The sequence below is a fragment of the Zootermopsis nevadensis genome, unplaced genomic scaffold (genome assembly GCF_977971745.1).
Source record: "Zootermopsis nevadensis isolate Lab colony 2312 unplaced genomic scaffold, Znev_1.0 Znev_ptg000030l, whole genome shotgun sequence".
NCBI lineage: Eukaryota > Metazoa > Arthropoda > Insecta > Blattodea > Termopsidae > Zootermopsis > Zootermopsis nevadensis.
In genome coordinates this window covers 10309591-10328913 of record NW_028259162.1, presented here as the reverse complement: position 1 = coordinate 10328913, position 19323 = coordinate 10309591, and the positions used below count along the sequence as shown (strand labels likewise).

The 19323-nt window shown below is 33.8% G+C and overlaps 2 protein-coding genes across 2 annotated transcripts; one reads left to right on the top strand and one right to left on the bottom strand.

The window, feature by feature from the left end:
• Window positions 1–33: 33 nt before the first annotated feature.
• Window positions 34–15846, top strand: LOC110827184 (uncharacterized). The gene is made up of 14 exons (XM_022058581.2): window positions 34–751; window positions 1127–1264; window positions 2000–2118; window positions 2348–2492; window positions 2611–2740; window positions 3188–3353; window positions 3982–4162; window positions 5115–5232; window positions 5321–5561; window positions 5823–5979; window positions 6370–6501; window positions 7084–7201; window positions 7924–8078; window positions 10483–15846. Exons 1-14 carry the CDS (start codon window positions 252–254, stop codon window positions 10583–10585), a joined length of 2403 nt encoding a protein of 800 aa, XP_021914273.1. The 5' UTR covers window positions 34–251; the 3' UTR covers window positions 10586–15846.
• Window positions 15676–18325, bottom strand: Mpc1 (mitochondrial pyruvate carrier). The gene is made up of 3 exons (XM_022058636.2): window positions 17907–18325; window positions 17692–17792; window positions 15676–17220 (listed from the first exon to the last, which is right to left on the bottom strand). The coding sequence occupies exons 1-3, from the start codon at window positions 17984–17986 to the stop codon at window positions 17033–17035; spliced, it is 369 nt and encodes a 122-aa protein (XP_021914328.1). The 5' UTR covers window positions 17987–18325; the 3' UTR covers window positions 15676–17032.
• Between the last annotated feature and the right edge of the window lie 998 nt (window positions 18326–19323).

Below are 19323 nucleotides of genomic sequence, written 5' to 3'. Positions count from 1 at the left end.
CTAACACAGACCACACCAACGATACTTAAACACCCACTCCGCTGGCACAGCAAGGTGCTGTACGTTGATTAATCTATGTTGGCAGCTTTAGTAATCAGTGGCTAGGAGGTATTTGTTCTTGTGTTCGTGGTAGTTGTGTTGATGGTGGTGTTCAGTAGAGTGCAAATTGTAAGATTCATTAATTTGATGACAGGGATGTTAAATTCGTGTACTTAATTTTGTACACGTTTCATGTAGAAAACTGGGAAGACATGGCTTCTCTGTTGTACATCTGCAGTGCTTTGTGTGCAATGAGCATGGGCGTGTATGGGCAGTATGAATGGCAAGCTCGTGATGCTTTTGACGAAGTCCGATTAAGGATGGATAAAGTTAATGCAGATAATTGTCCAATTCAACACTTGAGTGATCTCTATTTACCGGAGGATGCAGTGTCTCACTTACCAGACATAAAGGAAATCAACATTAATCCTGTATTTCCAAACCGAACGGCCCTTTTGCATCTACATAATATGGCTATGAGTCGATCGTTTTTCTGGAGTTATATATTACAGGCACGCTTTATTAGACCAGCAATAAATGATACCTATGATCCGGGAATGATGTATTATTTTCTTTCAACTGTGGCTGATGTTTCTGCAAACCCGTACATAAATGCTAGTGCAATTTACTTTGCACCCAACTCTTCCTATACACCGTCTTATCGAGGATTTTTTAACAAGACGATGCCTAGATTTGCACCAAGAACATTCAGGTAGGTATTTACAAAACATACTTATAAATCAATGTATCTTCTGGCACATAATTTTAAACATGGTTATCAGGAGCTTTATTTAAAGATGAAATGTAAATGTGATGTCCTAAACTCATTTGTGGAACCAGTGTTTTCAGCGTCTGCAGTCAGTGTGTTTATTACAGCTAACTAAAATGTTTGATTGACCATGATTTTAATTCATGCCTGTCAAAATTCTGTATGGATAATAAGAACATTGCTTCCAGATATTTTCTATTATTTCATACCCATTGACTGGATCAAGTGGCTTGTAACCTGAGAGTCTTTCATTAAAGTAAGTTCTAATTACTATTGTTACTGTCCAAATATCCAATGTATTAATTTATTTCCTTTCAGGGCTGATGACTTTAATGATCCAATACATCTTGAACGAATCTCTACATTAAATACATTTACTGTAAGAGATCTGGGAGCAATTCGAAATGATAGTCTTAGTACAGACTATGCATCAGAGTTTTATAGGATAAATGAATGGTAAGACAGCACACATCACATTTAGATATGCCCTAGGTGACTGTTCTGGTTCCTCTCTCTCTCTTTTTTTGACATTAAATATATAAATATTTGTTTATGGTGATACCCTTCATGGTTGTGACCTACCCAAGATCCTGCTGTGCACTCATCACCTTACAAACATTGCAGCAGGTTGTTAGCACTCCTGCTCTATCTTTCGGAGGTCCCAGGTTTAAATCTTGGGGTGGAGACCAGCTATCCTGACAGGTTTTTTGTGGTTTACATCAGTCCTTCCCAGGCATATATCAGAGTAGTATCTTGAAGTAATTCACTGCCAGTTCTATATCCTTTCCAATTCATTGTTTATTAATCAACCTATGTCGCTGCCATACAGTCTAACATACTGACAGCATCATTACAATAACTGCAAATGAAACCTATAAAAAAGTAAAGTTGTCTTGCTGTATGTCATGTAGGTGCTGAGGGGGGAGAGACTGTATAGCTCCTACTAATTCATAACCTTGGCAGTAGATGGGGGTGAATGGTCAGCATTATGCCCCAGCCACATTTTACCCCCTGGGAAGGGACCCTATTACCCATTGGGCAGGAGGCTGGGTGTATAATTTTTAAAATTGTCTGCTATATTAAGGATTTATCTCTTCTGGATACTCTGGTGGATAGACACAAGAATTAACAAAATGTTACTGAATGGGATTTGCAGTGGCCAGTATTACAAATCGTTTAACCATTTTACAGGTACAAAAAATGGTTACCTGATAACGTAGTAGGAAGACATGATACCAAAACTACATACCAAGTGGAGATCCGTTATGCTAACAATACTAATGAAACTTTTACTTTCCATGGACCTCCAGGTGAGGAAAGCATATTCTTAATGTAAGATTTGAGGTTTTCACAGCGGTGAGTATGAAGATTTCTGTCTTCTGGGTTGTTGCGCTGTGTAGTCTGGCCGATGTTAACCAACGTTTCAGAATACACAGCGCAACAACCCAGAAGACAGAAATCTTCATATTCTTAATGTTTTTGCAGTACATTTACATATTTACCTTTGATAAACATTATTAAATGCTTCACATTTACCAGGTGCTGATGAATTTCCTGGTCCTGTGAAGTGGACACGACCATATTTTGACTGCGGCCGGGCCAATAAGTGGTTGGTTGGAGCTGTTGTTCCTATTTCTGACATCTATCCTCGTCATACAGGCTTTAGACACGTTGAATATCCTACGTACGTATTTATGTGCAACTACTAGAATAATTAGATATGTAGTCATGCTGCGTTGTAATTAGTATAACAATTTTATCAGTTTGTTCCTCTGAGAGAAAAGTCTGCTTTTGTTTTTCAGATACACTGCTGTTGCAGTATTGGAAATGGATTTTGATCGAATAGATATTAATCAGTGTCCTAAAGGGCAAGGCAACAGTGGTCCAAACCATTATGCTGATACAGCTAGATGTAAAAAAGAAACAACTGAGGTAAACATTGTTTTGAAGTAGATTTTGTGTAGCATTTGTAACCTAGTTGAAGTTGCTTGTATGTACTTGAAATGAGTGTGATCAGACTTTGTAATTCTATGCAGGTGCAGAATCTTTTCTAGTACAAGTATTCTTATCTTATATACATTTATTTTTAGCCCTACTTCCACCATGAGACTGTTTGTGCAGTGGTTGTATAAATGTTTTGCCTGTAATCTGACTTGGATCTCTACTTTTCTTTCTTCTTCTTCCCTCCGAACACAGTGGTTTATAAACTAGGATTTGTGTATTTACATTTCTGCTTGAATTACCAGCCGTGTCAAGAAACAAATGACTAAAAGTGGTTGGTGCAGGTAGGACAGCAGTGGTAGTTGCTCAAGTACCCCTTTTTTTCTAGTGGAAATAATAAGTCAATGTAATAATTTATTATGCATATTCTATTTTCAGTGTGAGCCCATCCATGGATGGGGATTTAGACGTGGTGGGTATCAGTGTCGTTGTAAGCCTGGTTTCCGTTTGCCAACAATTGTCCGGCGCCCATTTCTTGGAGAGATTGTTGAAAGAGCAACAGCAGAGCAGTATTACAATGATTTTGACTGTGAGAAGATTGGCTGTAAGTATTATTGAGTGAGAGAATGTGAATTATGAATAGAAAGGATATGGAAGGAAGCAGCCATACCCTAATTTAACTCTCATGTTGAGTTCAGATTTTTTACCTTAAACTTACATTAATTTAGGAAAGCTATGAAAAAATATTACACAGAAATGGGTTAACTGATATTAACTAAAGTCTGTGTGCAATCAGGTAATAACACCCCAGTTGATCATTGGGTGCATAAACACTGTATCAGAACCAGGGGTAATGGTCCCCCTTGGTCAGCCTCATGTTGTAGCAGGAGCCTGTCAGTTTATGAACATATTTCTGTCTCAGGCATCATTCTCTTTGGTTTAGTTAGTGGTAGCAGAGATATTGGATATATGCAATCATATGTGATGGGCATAAAATACAATATGTTTATTTTATTGAAACCAAAGTCTTTGTCTCAGACCTGACAGATTTGCAGGTTTTGAATGATGTGGTAAGACTTTCCGTTTCAGTCCTGTTGTATGGTTTTTATGTTCATAAATAGACAAACAAATTGTAAAGGGATGCACTGGAGAGGTCATCTGAATATCATGATTTCTACTTGTTTTGTTTTGGTCAGCTGCTCTTGTGTTGGACATGACATTTTGTCTTGCAGGGGTACATAAAATGCCTGTACAGTGGGAAACTGCAAGTCATCATGTGAGAGAGATGTACTTGGAAAGGTTCTATGAATATCGTAATTTTTCTGTGGGTGCTCGTTCTCTGCACACAAGTAAAATGAACATTGATCAAGCACTTAAGTTTATACTTGGTGTGAATGAAAGAACATGCAAACAGTGAGTATTTTTTCACAGTTTATTAAAAAGTTAATTATTTGTGTCATTTGTGACACTTTGTTCATGCATGTAAAATGAACATTGACCAAGAAGATACGTTTATATTTTGTGCTAGTTATGTACAGTGTATGACATAATTTTTATTTTCTGTCATTCAGTGTCCTATTATAATGTATTTTCATCCCAACAAACGTAGTGTGGCAAAATGGAATTTTTACCCACAGTACACATCCCATATCCAGAGATTTTTCTTCACTGTCCCCCACTTTTGCTGTCGTGATGTTAGTAATTTATTTTCTATGATAAATTCCAGTAAATGTCATTGTTCTTCTCAAGATAAATATCACCAACAGGTTTAGTGAGAGATCTATTTTGTTTAATTCATTACTACAGAGTTCAGTTGCATATAAGAGCATATTTTATATAAATTTGGCAGTTATTAGCCATTTTTGTAATGTACTATACTTGTCTTATAAGGTAAAGATACTATTTCATTTAGTAAAGCGACTAAGGCACAGACTGGACAACCATTGTTCATTTCTTGATGTCAGTAAGAACTTTTCTCTTTGACACTGCATTCAGTCTAGCTCTGAAGCCAACCTAGTTTATTATACAATGTGCATCATTCTCTTTTTCGAGTCAGATCATGAAACCTGATCACTGAATTCTCCAGCCAAGAAAGAAAGTTTAACTCCTAATTATTTGTTTCATTCCATTCCTTTGTTCTGTTGTTCCTGTTTACTGACATTGTAGTAAACATATGAAGGAACAGATTTGCAGTTACAGCAAAGCATGTTAATATGGCAGCTGTACTCTGATTAATTTAATCTCATATCAGGATATTCCTAATGAAGAAAATATTGCAGTCAGACTTGTAAACTTCATTAGTGATGTTTAAACACCTGAAGGAATGCATATCCTCTTACTTCAAACCATTTTGTTAATATTGCAGATATACTCCACAGGATTTGATCCTACATGGGGATATTGCTTATGGAGCTGATGAACAGTTTACTAATGAAGCAAAGATGGCAGTCAGACTTGCTAACTTTATTAGTGCTTTTCTTCAGGTGAGTAAACACAAAGAAGTAGTGAATATTTAATTCATTGTGTGGTATGTGTATCAGCTGCATGTAAAATTTGATGATGCTGTTGTAGATCTCGGACCCAAAAGAAGTTTATTCTGGCAAACGTGTGGCTGACAGGCCATTATCGGAAGATCAAATGATTGGAGAAACACTGGCACTTGTAATGGGTGATACAAAAATATGGTCTGCTGGAACTTTCTGGGAACGTAGCAAATTTACAAACAGAACTTTCTTTGCCCCATTTGCATACAAAAAGGAGCTTAATACCAGAAAGTTCAAAGTTGAGGACCTTGCAAGATTAAACAAAACACGTGAGTAAAATTTTTTTTACATACGTGTGCACAGGATGTAGTTAATTGTTTCTGTAAAAGTCTAGTCAAGTGTAAATATTATTTCCTTTCTTAATCTGTTTCATTTTAATCAGGTGGGTCAGTCAAAAAAGCATCCATTTTTCTCTGTGATTAATTTCTGGCCTTCATTTCTGTTTATGAACTTGCATCAGAAAATTGTGAAACATACTTCTTTGTTGTTGAACATATGCATAAAATATTCTAATTACATTTTATTTTCAGATGAAATATATACCAATAAGCCATGGTTCCAGTTTCTGAAACAAAGATGGTCAACAAACTTTGATGCCCTTGAAAAATTCTACATGAAAGTAAAAATTCGTTTTAATGAGACTGGGGAATCTTTGAAAAAATATGAACATTATCCTAACTTCTACAGGTAAGGTACTGAAATGCAGTTTAGTGTTTAAGAACTGAATGGATATGTACATTAGCAGAATTCTGTGTTTATCAGATTTTTTAGAACAGCCATTGTAATTACTGTCTTGTATATCAGTAAACTTAGTGTACACTGTTTGACATTTTATAATCTGTTGCTATAGCTGAGTTGTTGAAATTTCATGAAAGCTCTGAATATGCCCCGCCAAAGCGGGACAAATGCTAAGAGTAAGAAGAAGAAGCTGAATATATCTAGTGATCCTTCATAGACAGATTAATATGCCATTCACACTTATGATACATTTTACATATCATGGAACATTCATGTTTATGAATTTATACTGCTTAGCTATTCAGATTTACATTTATAATTCCTTGTACTTGTTTTTAGAGCTGCTAATTTGGATCATGGACATTGGACAGCTCCTTACTTTGATTGCGATGGGAAAGTCAAACACTGGGTTATTACATATGCATCTCCATTTTTTGGCTGGGACAGTTTAAAAGTTAAACTGGAATTCAAGTAAGTATTTTTTCTTTATTTATTTTAATACCAATGTTAGGTGCTGAGAAAGCACAAGCTTTGTTACTTATTATTTGGATATGTGAACACAGATATTCATAAATTGTAACTGACTGTACTCTGCCAAAAATAATATAATGGTCATCCTGGGGAAGTGCATACTGTATTCAGTTTTAAAATTTTAGTTTTTAAAGTTGAATAAAATATGCTCTGTTACTGTGAGGGTTGTTCAGTAAGTAACATCTGAGTGTTACTCTTATATTTGTTACTTTGACATAGGTGGCCACACCAATTATTAATGAACATAATCCAATGAGTGATAGAGAAAAATGTACTATTTCTTTTACTTGCAAAAACTAATGTTTGCTGACCATGATGGTAGTTGATTCTGCCACATGAAAACCAATATTTGTTATAAAATGAAGAGAAATTTAGTGTGAGTGAATTTGTTTATATTGCCAGGTATTATGTTCTCACTCAGTTCAATTTTAAGGGCCACTTTTCACAGTCTGCTGCAGATGACATTTTACTGCATTCACTTTCACATTGCATGTTCATAGATGCCCTGCATTTTTGTTACAGGGGCATTGTTGCTGTTACCATGAGATTACTTGAGTTGGATGTTAACCAGTGTCCTGATAAATTCTATGTACCAAATGCTTTCAAAGATACACATAAGTGTGACAAGAAAACATCATATGTAAGCATCATAATTTCTGTTGTATCTTTCTTTATAATGCAGTTACACATGAGTGATAAAATTGTGTAAAAGATATTCCAACACTTAAAGTCTTCCACCTTGTCACCTGAACTCATCTTGTGCCCCCAAAAAAGATACATAGGATTTAATAAATTATGATTGTCTTCCTTCCTTTTTATCCAGAATAATGTAAATTTTTAGGTAGAGGTTTCTTATCTACCTCTGTCACAAATTATGTAAAATACCACATTACCCTTAATTCTTTATTTGTTTAAATGCATAAATGTTTGACTAAAGATTACATGAAAGGGGAGTGGTGTACTGCTTTTCATGTGAGCTCAGTGGTTAGCTTTTTTGTGATTTTATTACAAAAACACTGGAAACAGTCACAGTATAATAAATATTTTTATGTGCACATATTTAAATAGTCAAACAAAATATGATTAAGTAAATCCCATTTAATTGTGAATATATATGTAAATAATGGTTGGTATAAAATACATTAATATCTCCAGAATAGTTATGTTTAATACTGATGATAATCCATTTATTCATTTCTTTCACTGATTTTCTTGAATTCTTTTTCAGAATGAAATTCTATAATCGAGAGAAATGTAATAAATGAATGAGGTAAATCAGTACTGAAGGCAGGCCATGGCATGGTAATTTTTAGTCTAAGCTCTTACAAGGCTTACCTGACCAAACTTCAATTTATGTTTCAGTGTGTTCCAATCCTTGGACGTGGTTTTGAAACTGGAGGTTATAAATGTGAATGTCTGCAGGGTTATGAATATCCATTTGAAGATCTTATTACATACTTTGATGGACAACTAGTAGAAGCTGAATTCAGTAACATTGTTGCAAATAATCCAACAAGGTAATATTTATTTTTATTTCTATGAAGATTTTGTCACATTTTTTATTATACTTGCTGTAAAACTATTATGGTACTTAATAAGATATTTTTTATACATTAACTCTGATTTCAGAGTCTCAGCACAAAGTTTTCATTAATCTTAAACATACACCATTTACATCTGACATGGAAAACTTTATCTCACTTGACATAGTGACAGTTAACCCGTCGACGTGGTAGTTTAAATACCCCGCATATACTGCTGTCGTGCTGTTCCTGCGGTAGTATTTTTTAAATGCCCGTTTAAATTTTGCTGTAAAATACTCTTTTTTTCATAACTTTTGAACTATATGAGATATAATTATGAATTTTTCACTGAAATCCTCTTAAAAGATGGTTTTATAATCTTACCTTATAAGATGAGATGTGTGAGCAGTGGAAGCAAGTCGATTAGAAGTTTAGTTTCAGAAAAAAACGGAGTGTACAACAGCCGGTTCTTTGAATAGTAAGATCTAAGTGTAGGCTTTTGCACAATGCCCATCAACATAAATAGAGCCAAAAGAACGTAAATTTCGTCCACTGTAACATCTTGCCACTTCCTAATCCTAGAGCGAAATGTGAGAGGATTGGCACTTTTTGATATTTGTTGCTGAGCATATCTGTTGGTTTGATCAGCAATGTGCTGCACAAGTGCTATATCGAAAATATTTTCGAATAAACTCACGACATCTAGTTCAGCAGTGTCGAACTGGGGACCACATACATTACAAAATGCTTCTCGTGAAGCAGGAAATGAGTCTATATTTTCCCACAAAAACTTGTTGGAAACCACACCTGCATGTACGATGTCCTGTCGACCACGTCTACCATTATCACAATCACTATCGCTAAACACGACAGTTCCCGGTGTCACAAACTGTGTATAATCAATGTCAAATACACTATCATCGTCCGAACTATATTCACTTATACTATCATCTTCTAAAACTTCATTTAAAACTTGTATTTCTTCAAGCTCCGTCAAGGGTCGACTTGTCGAAGAGAAAGCCATTGTAAACTACCAGGTCAGGCGTTTATTTTTAGACTCTCCCTTGCAGGTCATTGGAATGTAACCCTGTTGCCACATGTATACACATAGAGCTTTATTTCCACAACAGGCGAGAACAAACCTCATCGCGCTGGCGTTATTTATTCCATACTTATGGGCGTTTTAAATTAGGCTTTGAGGCTCGCGTGTTTATACGTAAATCCACAAGAACTTTAATTTAAATGCCCGCGTGTGTACACGTAAAACCACGTCTGAGGGTTAATAGAATTAAGTGATAATCATGATTTTGTTTAGTGGTGCTATGACTTATCTAAATGGTATATTGGACAGTCTTGAAGATCTGAACAGGTGCAGTTCCTGATCAAGTTTTCAAATTATCATATATATATATATATATAATTTAATTTTTATTTTTTTAAAGAATACTAGACGATAGATAAGTCTAAAAACTTAGTAACATAGGTTGAACCCCCAGTCATCTAATCTGTTGTCAGGCATTATGCTACTGAGCTCTCCAGCTCACATCTGTTTTCTTCATACTCAGAAAATTTCACTGCACCCTGTGACCATCTAGAGGAATTGACAAACTTGCAAGATTGATATTTTGAACATGATTACTGTATTCTCATTAGACAGGCAGATAAAAGTTGTCTCTCTTCAGATACACAGATAATTAAATAATACTGCATGATTTTGAATTTGATTAGTTTATTGTCATAAGACCAGAACATATGTAAGTAAATACAGTTTATGGAAACAAATTTTTTTCAATTATACTTTTCAGTCATTTTTCATACACTGAGGAAGAATCTTGATAATACAAGTACAGGTTGAAATGTTATTGACAAGGTAAAACACCATATGTGCAGTTATTTGTTGGGTTCACTTGTTAAGTTTCCTGATTACTATAAATTGCTAGCATTCCTCAGTCATGATACTTTTTAATTATCTTTTATGTTGACTGGGAAAGTACTGGACCAAAACAAAAATGCTGTCAAAACATGTAGAGTTTTATTTATTATGTGCCTTGGTTGTTTAAACACACAGATACACCTCAAGCATAGAACTGTGTAACACACCAAGAAACCACAAAGAAAATAAAAATCTAAAATTTTATGACCCATTTTAATCTAAATTGTCATCTTCAGATACTACTAATGGACTGTTTCAGAGTAGTCTATCATTAATTACAAGTAATTCAAATTATTATATGATAATATTTCTAAAAAAAATGCATTACATTAAGTGGAGTAAATGATACCATGTGAATATGGTTATATAGTGAGTTAACTTACCACATTTTCTGGCATGATCACTTCATAATGATTTCTTTAATTTGTCTTTACTGTATCAAGTAATCAAGTCTTTTCTTTTTAGATATGATATGTTCAGCTGCCGCCTGGCTGGGGCTTCCAGTATCCATGGAAGCTTTGTTGTTCTCTTGATGGTGTTTTTAATTGTCAAATTACTGCTTCGGTAAATATCTAAAAGATATAAGACCAGAAAAAAAACACTTTTAACAAAGGTAAACTGACAGCATTTTGTGGTTGCTGAATTTCACATACCTGTGTGACTCATCCCATTTCAGAGACATTTCAAGTGGGTGATGTCATTGACACTTGCACAAACACTTTAACATAAATCATAGACATTTTAGTAAATATTTGTATACAATGTTCAAATGGAGATGTCTGTCTTGAGTAGAATACTTTTCTGGAATAAGTGACATTTCATCAATTGGTATTATAGGAAGACAGTCACAATTCTGTCTGGCACATAATATGATGTATTAATGTGCAAGTACATAACAGTATATTTCTGTAACATTTTATACAATGCGTTTTCTAATGTAATCCACTTAAAATACTCGTGTGTTAGTGAGACAAATACTAATATGACAACAAAGTTTTGAACGCGGATCAATTGTAAAACTTATTTGTATCCATTGTGAGCCATTATAGCTGTCAGAATAGTGACTGGCTACTGACTGGATGACCAGGGTTCATCCCCAATGGGAGCAGAGGAATTTTCCTCTAGCCTCTGCATCCAAACCAGTTCTGGGGCCCACCCAGCCTCCTCTCCAATGGGTACCGGGGTCCTTTCTCAGGGTTAAGGTGCGACTGGGGCGTGATGCTGACCTCTCACACCCATCTAGTGCCGAGGTCAAGAAACTATGATTGTTTCTCTACAAATATTCCGTTATTTTAATTGTTTATTCTTTGAAGCTAGCTGTACCATTGCTTGAAACCTGAGGTATGTTGCTGGTCAAATGTACTGGTCGTTACAGGCTCCCAACTGTTGATTCTTAGTTCTAATAAATACAGAAGTGGTCAAGGATCTTATAGCTAACTAAATAATACAGCCTGTTATTTCAATTCTTAGAATTATCTGCATTGAGAAACAGTTTATATATTATTCAAGCAGTTATATGAATGGCTGTGAATCAAAAATGAAAAGTAGCCTAACCAATAAAGACTCACTTTGGGTTTGTGCCATTTTGGTACTGACAACCTCATTTCAAGCCAAAGATGTAGTACATTTGAGAATAGCTTCATATGTCAGTCTAAATAGACGTGTACTGTTGCCTTGTGGACAGAGGCCCTGTGTGGGATAACTATTTATGTAGCACTTAAGAAGAATATTCAATTAAACTAAACAAACATTCCATATTCTGTTTGAAAAAGCACAAAAAAAGTGTACCTGATATCAAACCAAGAAAGTCGGCTCAGATGGTAACACTTCTATCTTGTATTTGGAATATGCTTCTTTCAAATCTTGACTGTGTCACTATCTGTCTAGACTGAGGATTTTCATGGATTTCTTATCCAGTCCTTTAAAGTTCACTACCAAAAGGGTAGATACAAACTATATATGGATAATTTATTCTCCTTTCCTGATTTATTTTGCAATTTACACATTGGAATATAAATTATTGTGGTCCTGTCAAAAATAAGTGAACAGGGATGCTACAGGATCTTTGTGGAAAGAATCTGACTGAAACAGGATGACATTCCGACAAGTTTGAGGGGTAATTTGGTGGCCATGTTTGAAATGTAATTTGTGGCAGTGTATTGAGCCACCCTTCACACATTTACATTTAAGATAATTCAAGACTCTTTACTGCAGAAAATGGTTTAAACCACCATAAATAATGGAATTGCTTCTGTTGTTTTATTTTATTACTTTATTTAAAATTAACTACATGTCTTCCTAATTAGTGTGATTGGGGGTTGTCTAGTATATGAATGAGACTGCAAGAATAGCAGCAAAGTGTTGTATTTTGTGATAGACAGAACAGATTGTGACATATGTCATGCTTCATCTTCCAGGAAAACTATTCTTGCAGTGCTCATTACCATCACCATAGAATATATACAGTATACTAACTGTCTTTGAAAATAATATTTTCAAAAATGAGTTAGATTTGTGATAGACTAATATTTACAGTGGAGTGAATTGAGTTATCACAAAGACCAAAAAATTCATTTCTAATCTTAAACATCACATTGCTGTTCCCCACTTCTGATGAAAATGGTAGGAGTGTGCTTGTTACCTTTGCCAGTGTTAACACACTATGTGTCATGAAAACTGGTAGTGTTTTCTGCATTTAAGCAAAGAATTTGCTTTGTGGGGGTTGAACAGTTCACATTGAATTATGTTAACAGCAGGTGTTTGAATGTTTAGCTTTCTGAAAGCTAGACATTTTAAAAATTGTTGGTTATTCATTTTGGAGATCTTGCAGTTAATTATTGCTGTTTATGTTACGGACAAAAAATATTCCTGTCATTATTTGTTTATTCAAGATTGCAATTTATTCATGTGTTAGATTTGTTAACCTCAGCAATATAGTTTCGTGGATATGCAGAATAAGGTCCATTTGAATAAAAATTCCCTGGATATTATCCATCGTCTAGTAAATATAAAACGTAAAACGACGTTTCGGAGATGGGACTCTATCTCCGTCTTCAGGTTCCTACACAGTTGGGCCCACTAGATAGAGCTGTGTAGGAACCTGAAGACGGAGATAGAGTCCCATCTCCGAAACGTCGTTTTACGTTTTATATTTACTAGACGATGGATAATATCCAAGGAAATTTTTATTCAAATGACTCTTCACCATCGTTAAGAAGTTTTAGATTAGAATAAGGTCCAGTTTGGAACATTTATTTTCTACTCCAAAAAAGAGCTATATTATGATTTAGTAAGAACCACAATGTAACATGATGAAGTAAATACTCACATTAAAAAAATCTAAAACTTGGGTAGGAGTTTTTGTTTACACTGTGATGAGTCCATAGATGGCTGTCTTCTAATCTAAAATATAATTATCATGTAAAAATAGAAATATAATCACAGTAAAATTGGGAATTGTATGGATGCCTTAATATTCTCCAAGTGTCGCATGTTAACACTTTCTACTGAATCATTATGTTTATGTAATGGAAACACATATTTGATAAGCCATGATAATTGTGTACAACCTCATTTTTCATGTTCATATGGGAACAAATTTTGCCTGTGAATATTCAGTAATTGTAGTTAACTTGATGCATTAAAAATGTTACTTTATACAAAGAAAATTGCTGACACTTTATTAATTTTAAGATTTTTCTTGGTTATTCATGTGATGCACAAAAATAAGTTTACATTTGGTAGTAATTACAGCATTATTTAAGTATAGTATGAATTTATAATTTTAAAATATTTTTAATGAAAAGTGCATTGAAAGACAGGTGTAATGAGTTTACTTGTATCCGTCCAAGATGGTGAATTGTGACTGTATAGCAGACATTTAGAGAGTTTAGATTTTATATAACAATTACAATGTTTATTTTTTTTATTCACAGTGTATATCTAAAGTATGTTGGTTCATTTAATTTTTTATGCTAATTTTGTATTTAGATAGTAGATTGCTTTGATTGAAATGAAAGCATCTGTAAGTATTATAGTTATGTTGATCTGCAGAATTAATGTAACCATATATACTGTAGTACCTAATCATATTGGTACCATCTAAAAGTAGGGCACAGTTTTGGAAGACCAGATGAAGTTGAAGTTTGTTCAAGTTTAACTAAAGTGTATGCTTTAGTAAACAAAATAGGCCTGTTGTAATTTGTATATTGTGTACTCAAAACATTGTAGACATTTATTATCATATCTTAATTTCTGTATGACCTTAATATGATATTATTGTTTATAAACTTCTCATAGTTATGTATGTTGTAATTTTCTTAATTTTGAACTACTGATGTGTTGTTTATGTCAGTTCGTTTTTATGTATATGTTATTGAATTTAGACTTAGAAATGAGTTACTAAGAATACTTATCGAGTATTACTATATCTACTCCCTGTGAATGTTACACAGTCCATAAAAATTCTAACAAAGTGGTGAAAATGTAGCATGGACATTTGTAATTTACTGTGTAACCAATATATTTAAAAGTATTTAGTACATTAGACTCTTGATAATTTGCATTGGTTTGGAACAAAATTTCACATTTTATGCTCATATTACCATGTTAAACTCTGAGCACTAGACATTAAGCTGTCAGCAAACTGCTGCATACACCACCCAAGTTTTCTGCGCAGCCAAAACTCATCAGCCTTCTCTAAATATTTGTGTTATACAATCAACTATAACTGCTAGTGGATTTTTTAATAGAAAGATTTTTCTACTTTTTATTTTGATGCAAATGTAGATGATTTAGTGAAAATAAAACATTTCCGATTATGGCATAACACAATGTCTAGTCTCCTTGGATAACAAGTGTTTAGAGGCCAAATATATGACCAGTTAAAAAAAGTCATTTGTAGAAGTTTTCAGCTGAGGTATAAACCTATTTTCAGCCAAACTCTGTACATGTGATATGGGACAGAGATGAGCTCTATCAAAGAACAGTAAGTCTGACTCTCCTGACTGTTGAAGCAGATCCTGGCTTTTGAATTTGTTAAGAAGTGAGGTGACTGAAAACGTTCGGAATATGTGCAGGTTTAATAACTTACTCTTATCACAAACATTTAGATTGATATTAAACAAATCACTTAAAACTGATAAGGTATGACTGTATAATTTCAAGTTATTAAACACAATCTTCACAAACTGAAAAATTGTACTACAGTTTGCAGTGTTGCAGATGAAGGATTATAATTTCTGTCACATGTAACACTTGTACAGAATCTTTCTGCTGAGGCCTGAAGGTGAGCAATATTCCCTGCCCCCACAATAGCACTCTGTGAAGAATGTACTCAAAAATTACATGCATCATTTCACCATCAGTTCTACATGTAAATAACACTATCAATCAAGTCAATGGTATTCTAGTAATTGTGAGGTTATGCAAGGTCAAATATGATGATTAAGGATGGTGAACCAGGAAAGATTATAAGGAAGCAGCCATGCCTGTTACTCCATATCTACAATTTCTTTATCCATTCCACTTTTAAAGTACTGATTAATGATGGATAGTGAGGGTCCACACTACATTTGCCAGCCCCAGGTAGCATCATGGCCTATGACAGAATGTAATATGCTGTGTTTGTAATTATAGCATTAAATAATCTCCTCAAACTGAAGAGTATGTCAACACGTCAATAACATGTGTAATGTATTCTTGAAAAAAGTATACAACCAGCAACAAAAAACTATAACATAATTTATGGTCTTACAGTCTATTCAAAAAAACAAGTTTCATGAACATGTCTTTTCTATTTCTGTACTAAATAAACTTTAACTGGATGAATATGTATTTCTTATGTTACAAACTTCAGTCAGTGTATCATGTTGATACATGCAATTCAAGTTAAACTCTGTCAGCCCCTAACAATAAAACAGAATTAAATACATGTACAAACCTGCATAAGTATATATGACAAAGATATTACCAGTGCAGATACAATTTGAACAAAATTTAACAGTTTTCATACAAATAAACATAAAAGCCATACACAGCACATAAAAGATAAAAGTTTCAATATTAACAATACTAACACACTCATATAGCCTTTCATTTTTGTTATACTTCTGTTTCCATTGTGTATTACACTAACAAGACTTACTATTACCTGAAGCAAGTGATGCCAAATTTCAAAGCTAAAAATTCAAGACCATTAATTAAAAATATGCAATTCTAAACCTTTAAGGGAAGTTGAAAACTGACAATTATGATTTATGGTACTGACATATAGCATTAAAAAATCCAAACAAGGTCTGGCAAGCTGATAATCAGTGACTTATGGGCACAACAGGAGAGTATTGCCCTTATTTTAAAACTACAACACTAATGACTTTTAATCACTAAGAGTAAAATTATGCAAGGGTTACAATTTGTTAGTAATCCGATAACCTTAGCCAAAGTTTGGACATTCTACAAAATCTGTTACCCAACTAAATTGAAGACTGTTCATAATATTTATGTACACTTCATAGAGTAGGTCTATGGCCTTCCTACAATGCCATTTACATTTATAGTATTAGTAAAATAGTGGCAGTGAAAGTTTATTATGCACAAAGGTGTGTTTACATTTCTGTTTTCAGTATTACTTTCTTGAAGTCTTGCCATTCTGATTTTATGCCTAGACTTGGCAGCACAGTTACCTAAATACTGGTTTAGGCCCTGGAAGTAAGTCTCCATATACCAGAGATTCTTAAGTGAAATGGTTTAAAACCACTTTAGGTTGAGGCCTGCCCAAACATCAGTTTAAATATAAAGAACATACAACCAAATATAATGTTGCCACCATTTTAAAAACTTTGCTCTCTTTTATAAATATTACGGAGAAAACTTAAATTTTTTAAAATATCCAGCAATTCAGGTACAATTAAAAATTACAACATAATTATATCTATATGAACAATCAGTTACCCAATTTCCAGTTGAAAGGTAAGAACTAAAATATTTGATTCATTACTATACAAAGAAGAAACCATTAATGTTGACTTTGGTGCACTTCCTTCTCTTGTTTCTTGGCTCCTCCTAGATAATGATAGTTACCAAAGCGACCAAGCTGAACTAGTTGAGCACATTCATTTGTGAAGTGGCATGCAAACAGCAACATATTTCGAGGTTGGACCCTTATTGCAAATCTCATGAACATGAGGGAATACAGGCAAAGAGCTGAGAAAAGAGATTTGTTTGTAAGTCAATATACATGAGAATTCTGCATTTCCAAAATAGTACAATTCTGGTCAATTCAAATGCAAGAATCCACAGAAATGTCAATAGCAGGTAGCTGTATATTTTCATATATGTTGCAAATTTCACCTTGCGATAGGCTAATTATTCATGCATAACAAAGTAAAAATTAAAATCTCAGATTAACTGCAACCTGGAATACAATGAAGTGTCTACCCTTGAATGCACAAAAAGAATATAAACATTTTCAATGTGAGACAGATTGTGACAATTACTTGTAAAAAATCTTGTAGTAAACTGAAATTTGATAACAGCTGTTCACAATGTCCAAAAAATAAATGTAATTTAAAACTTCATAGCTTGAACTGCCTCATTAATGAAGCACAAATGTGATGGGACAGTTATGAATAATGTACGATTTATTTTCAGTAGAACAACTTTACTTGTACTTACCACATGTCATTTTTCCACTGATAAATTGAGGACTCTTCTGAGTATCTGCTATTGCTGCTATAGGAATTCCCCAGTTTGCAACAGGACCCCAAAAGTGGGTGCTGAAACAAACATAATAAGAAATTAGTTTTTTTATCACATAGCACATAGATGTGGTAAAAACTATAACCATGGGCCAGGGTAATTAATTTCTGTTTATTTTATTATGAACTAACCTCATTAAATAATCGCGAAACTCTTTGCTTTTGAGCTGCTCGATTCCTTGCTTAAACAATTTCCTTCCTAGAGCAGCCATGTCAATATGTGTTAAATTGGTAATTTATTTACGTAATTACATCAATTTATACAAAGCAGTTCTTCGACAACTGAGTCCGATTCAACTTAAAATGTTACAAGTTCATACTAAACACCTTTCTATGTAACATAGTACACGGCTAGCATATCACAGATGACATGATGACAAACGAACAAAACTATAGTACGCAAAATTTCCCACAAAAGTGTAAATGTAGACAGAAGATTCGATAAATATTTTGTTGTCAAATCTAAAACTTCTTGACGATGGTAAAGAGTCAATTGAATAAAAATTTACTTGGAACCTGAAGACGGAGATAGAGTCCCATCTCCGAAACGTCGTTTTACGTTTTATATTTACTAGACGATGGATAATATCCAAGTAAATTTTTATTCAATATTTTGTTGGTTTCATAACTATATCTCAAAAAATAATATCAGAAACTTATCCTTTAATTATGTAAATATGCATTATAAACACAGGATTTGAGAATACGCGGCTGTTTTTTCTGGGTTGTGCCCTGTAGTCTGGTAGAAGTTTACCGACGTTTCAGTGGTCCTTGCTGCCTCCGTCATCGGTAAACTTCTACCACACTACACGGCACAACAACCCAGAAGACAGCCATCTTCATGCATTATAAACGTTTTAACGTTGTAAATAGCAATGTAATTTTCCCTGGATAAAACGTTCCTGTAATGCTTAGTATTAATATTTGTTCAATATATATTCTATCTTGAAGGACACACAATGTATCCGTATTAATCATAAAAATTGGTTTATGCTATTTAGGGTAATTATGTGTTAATTTAACGATTCATATAAAACCTATAAAACCCTCTGTAGGGGAGATAAAGTTATTGAATGTAACGGTATATGTGACGATTTTATTCTTCGGTGTGACGGTGTATATACTGGTAATCCTGACGTGAGTGAACTGAACCCTGAAGACGGAAAGAGTACATCACCGAAACGTAATGTAACCTTAATAACACAGAGAACCTCAACTCCGATAATCTGTGGTTACTGAGCATTCCTACCATTCAAGGTTTCCTTTACGTGTCGTCCTCGGTTTTTTATAATTGTTCACAAACATTCAGAACAATATTACATACTTTAATTAAAGTTATATGTTTTTAAGTAATATAATTTTAATAAAATTAATTTAAATTATATATATATATATATATATATATATATATATATATATATACACACACACGTGAAAAGAATTCCAAACACAAAAATAGGTAATTGTGTTAGGAGAATAACCCATGCACTATCGTTTTTAGCATCCGACCATAATTACCATTACTCCGCAATACAATTGTGAGTAATGC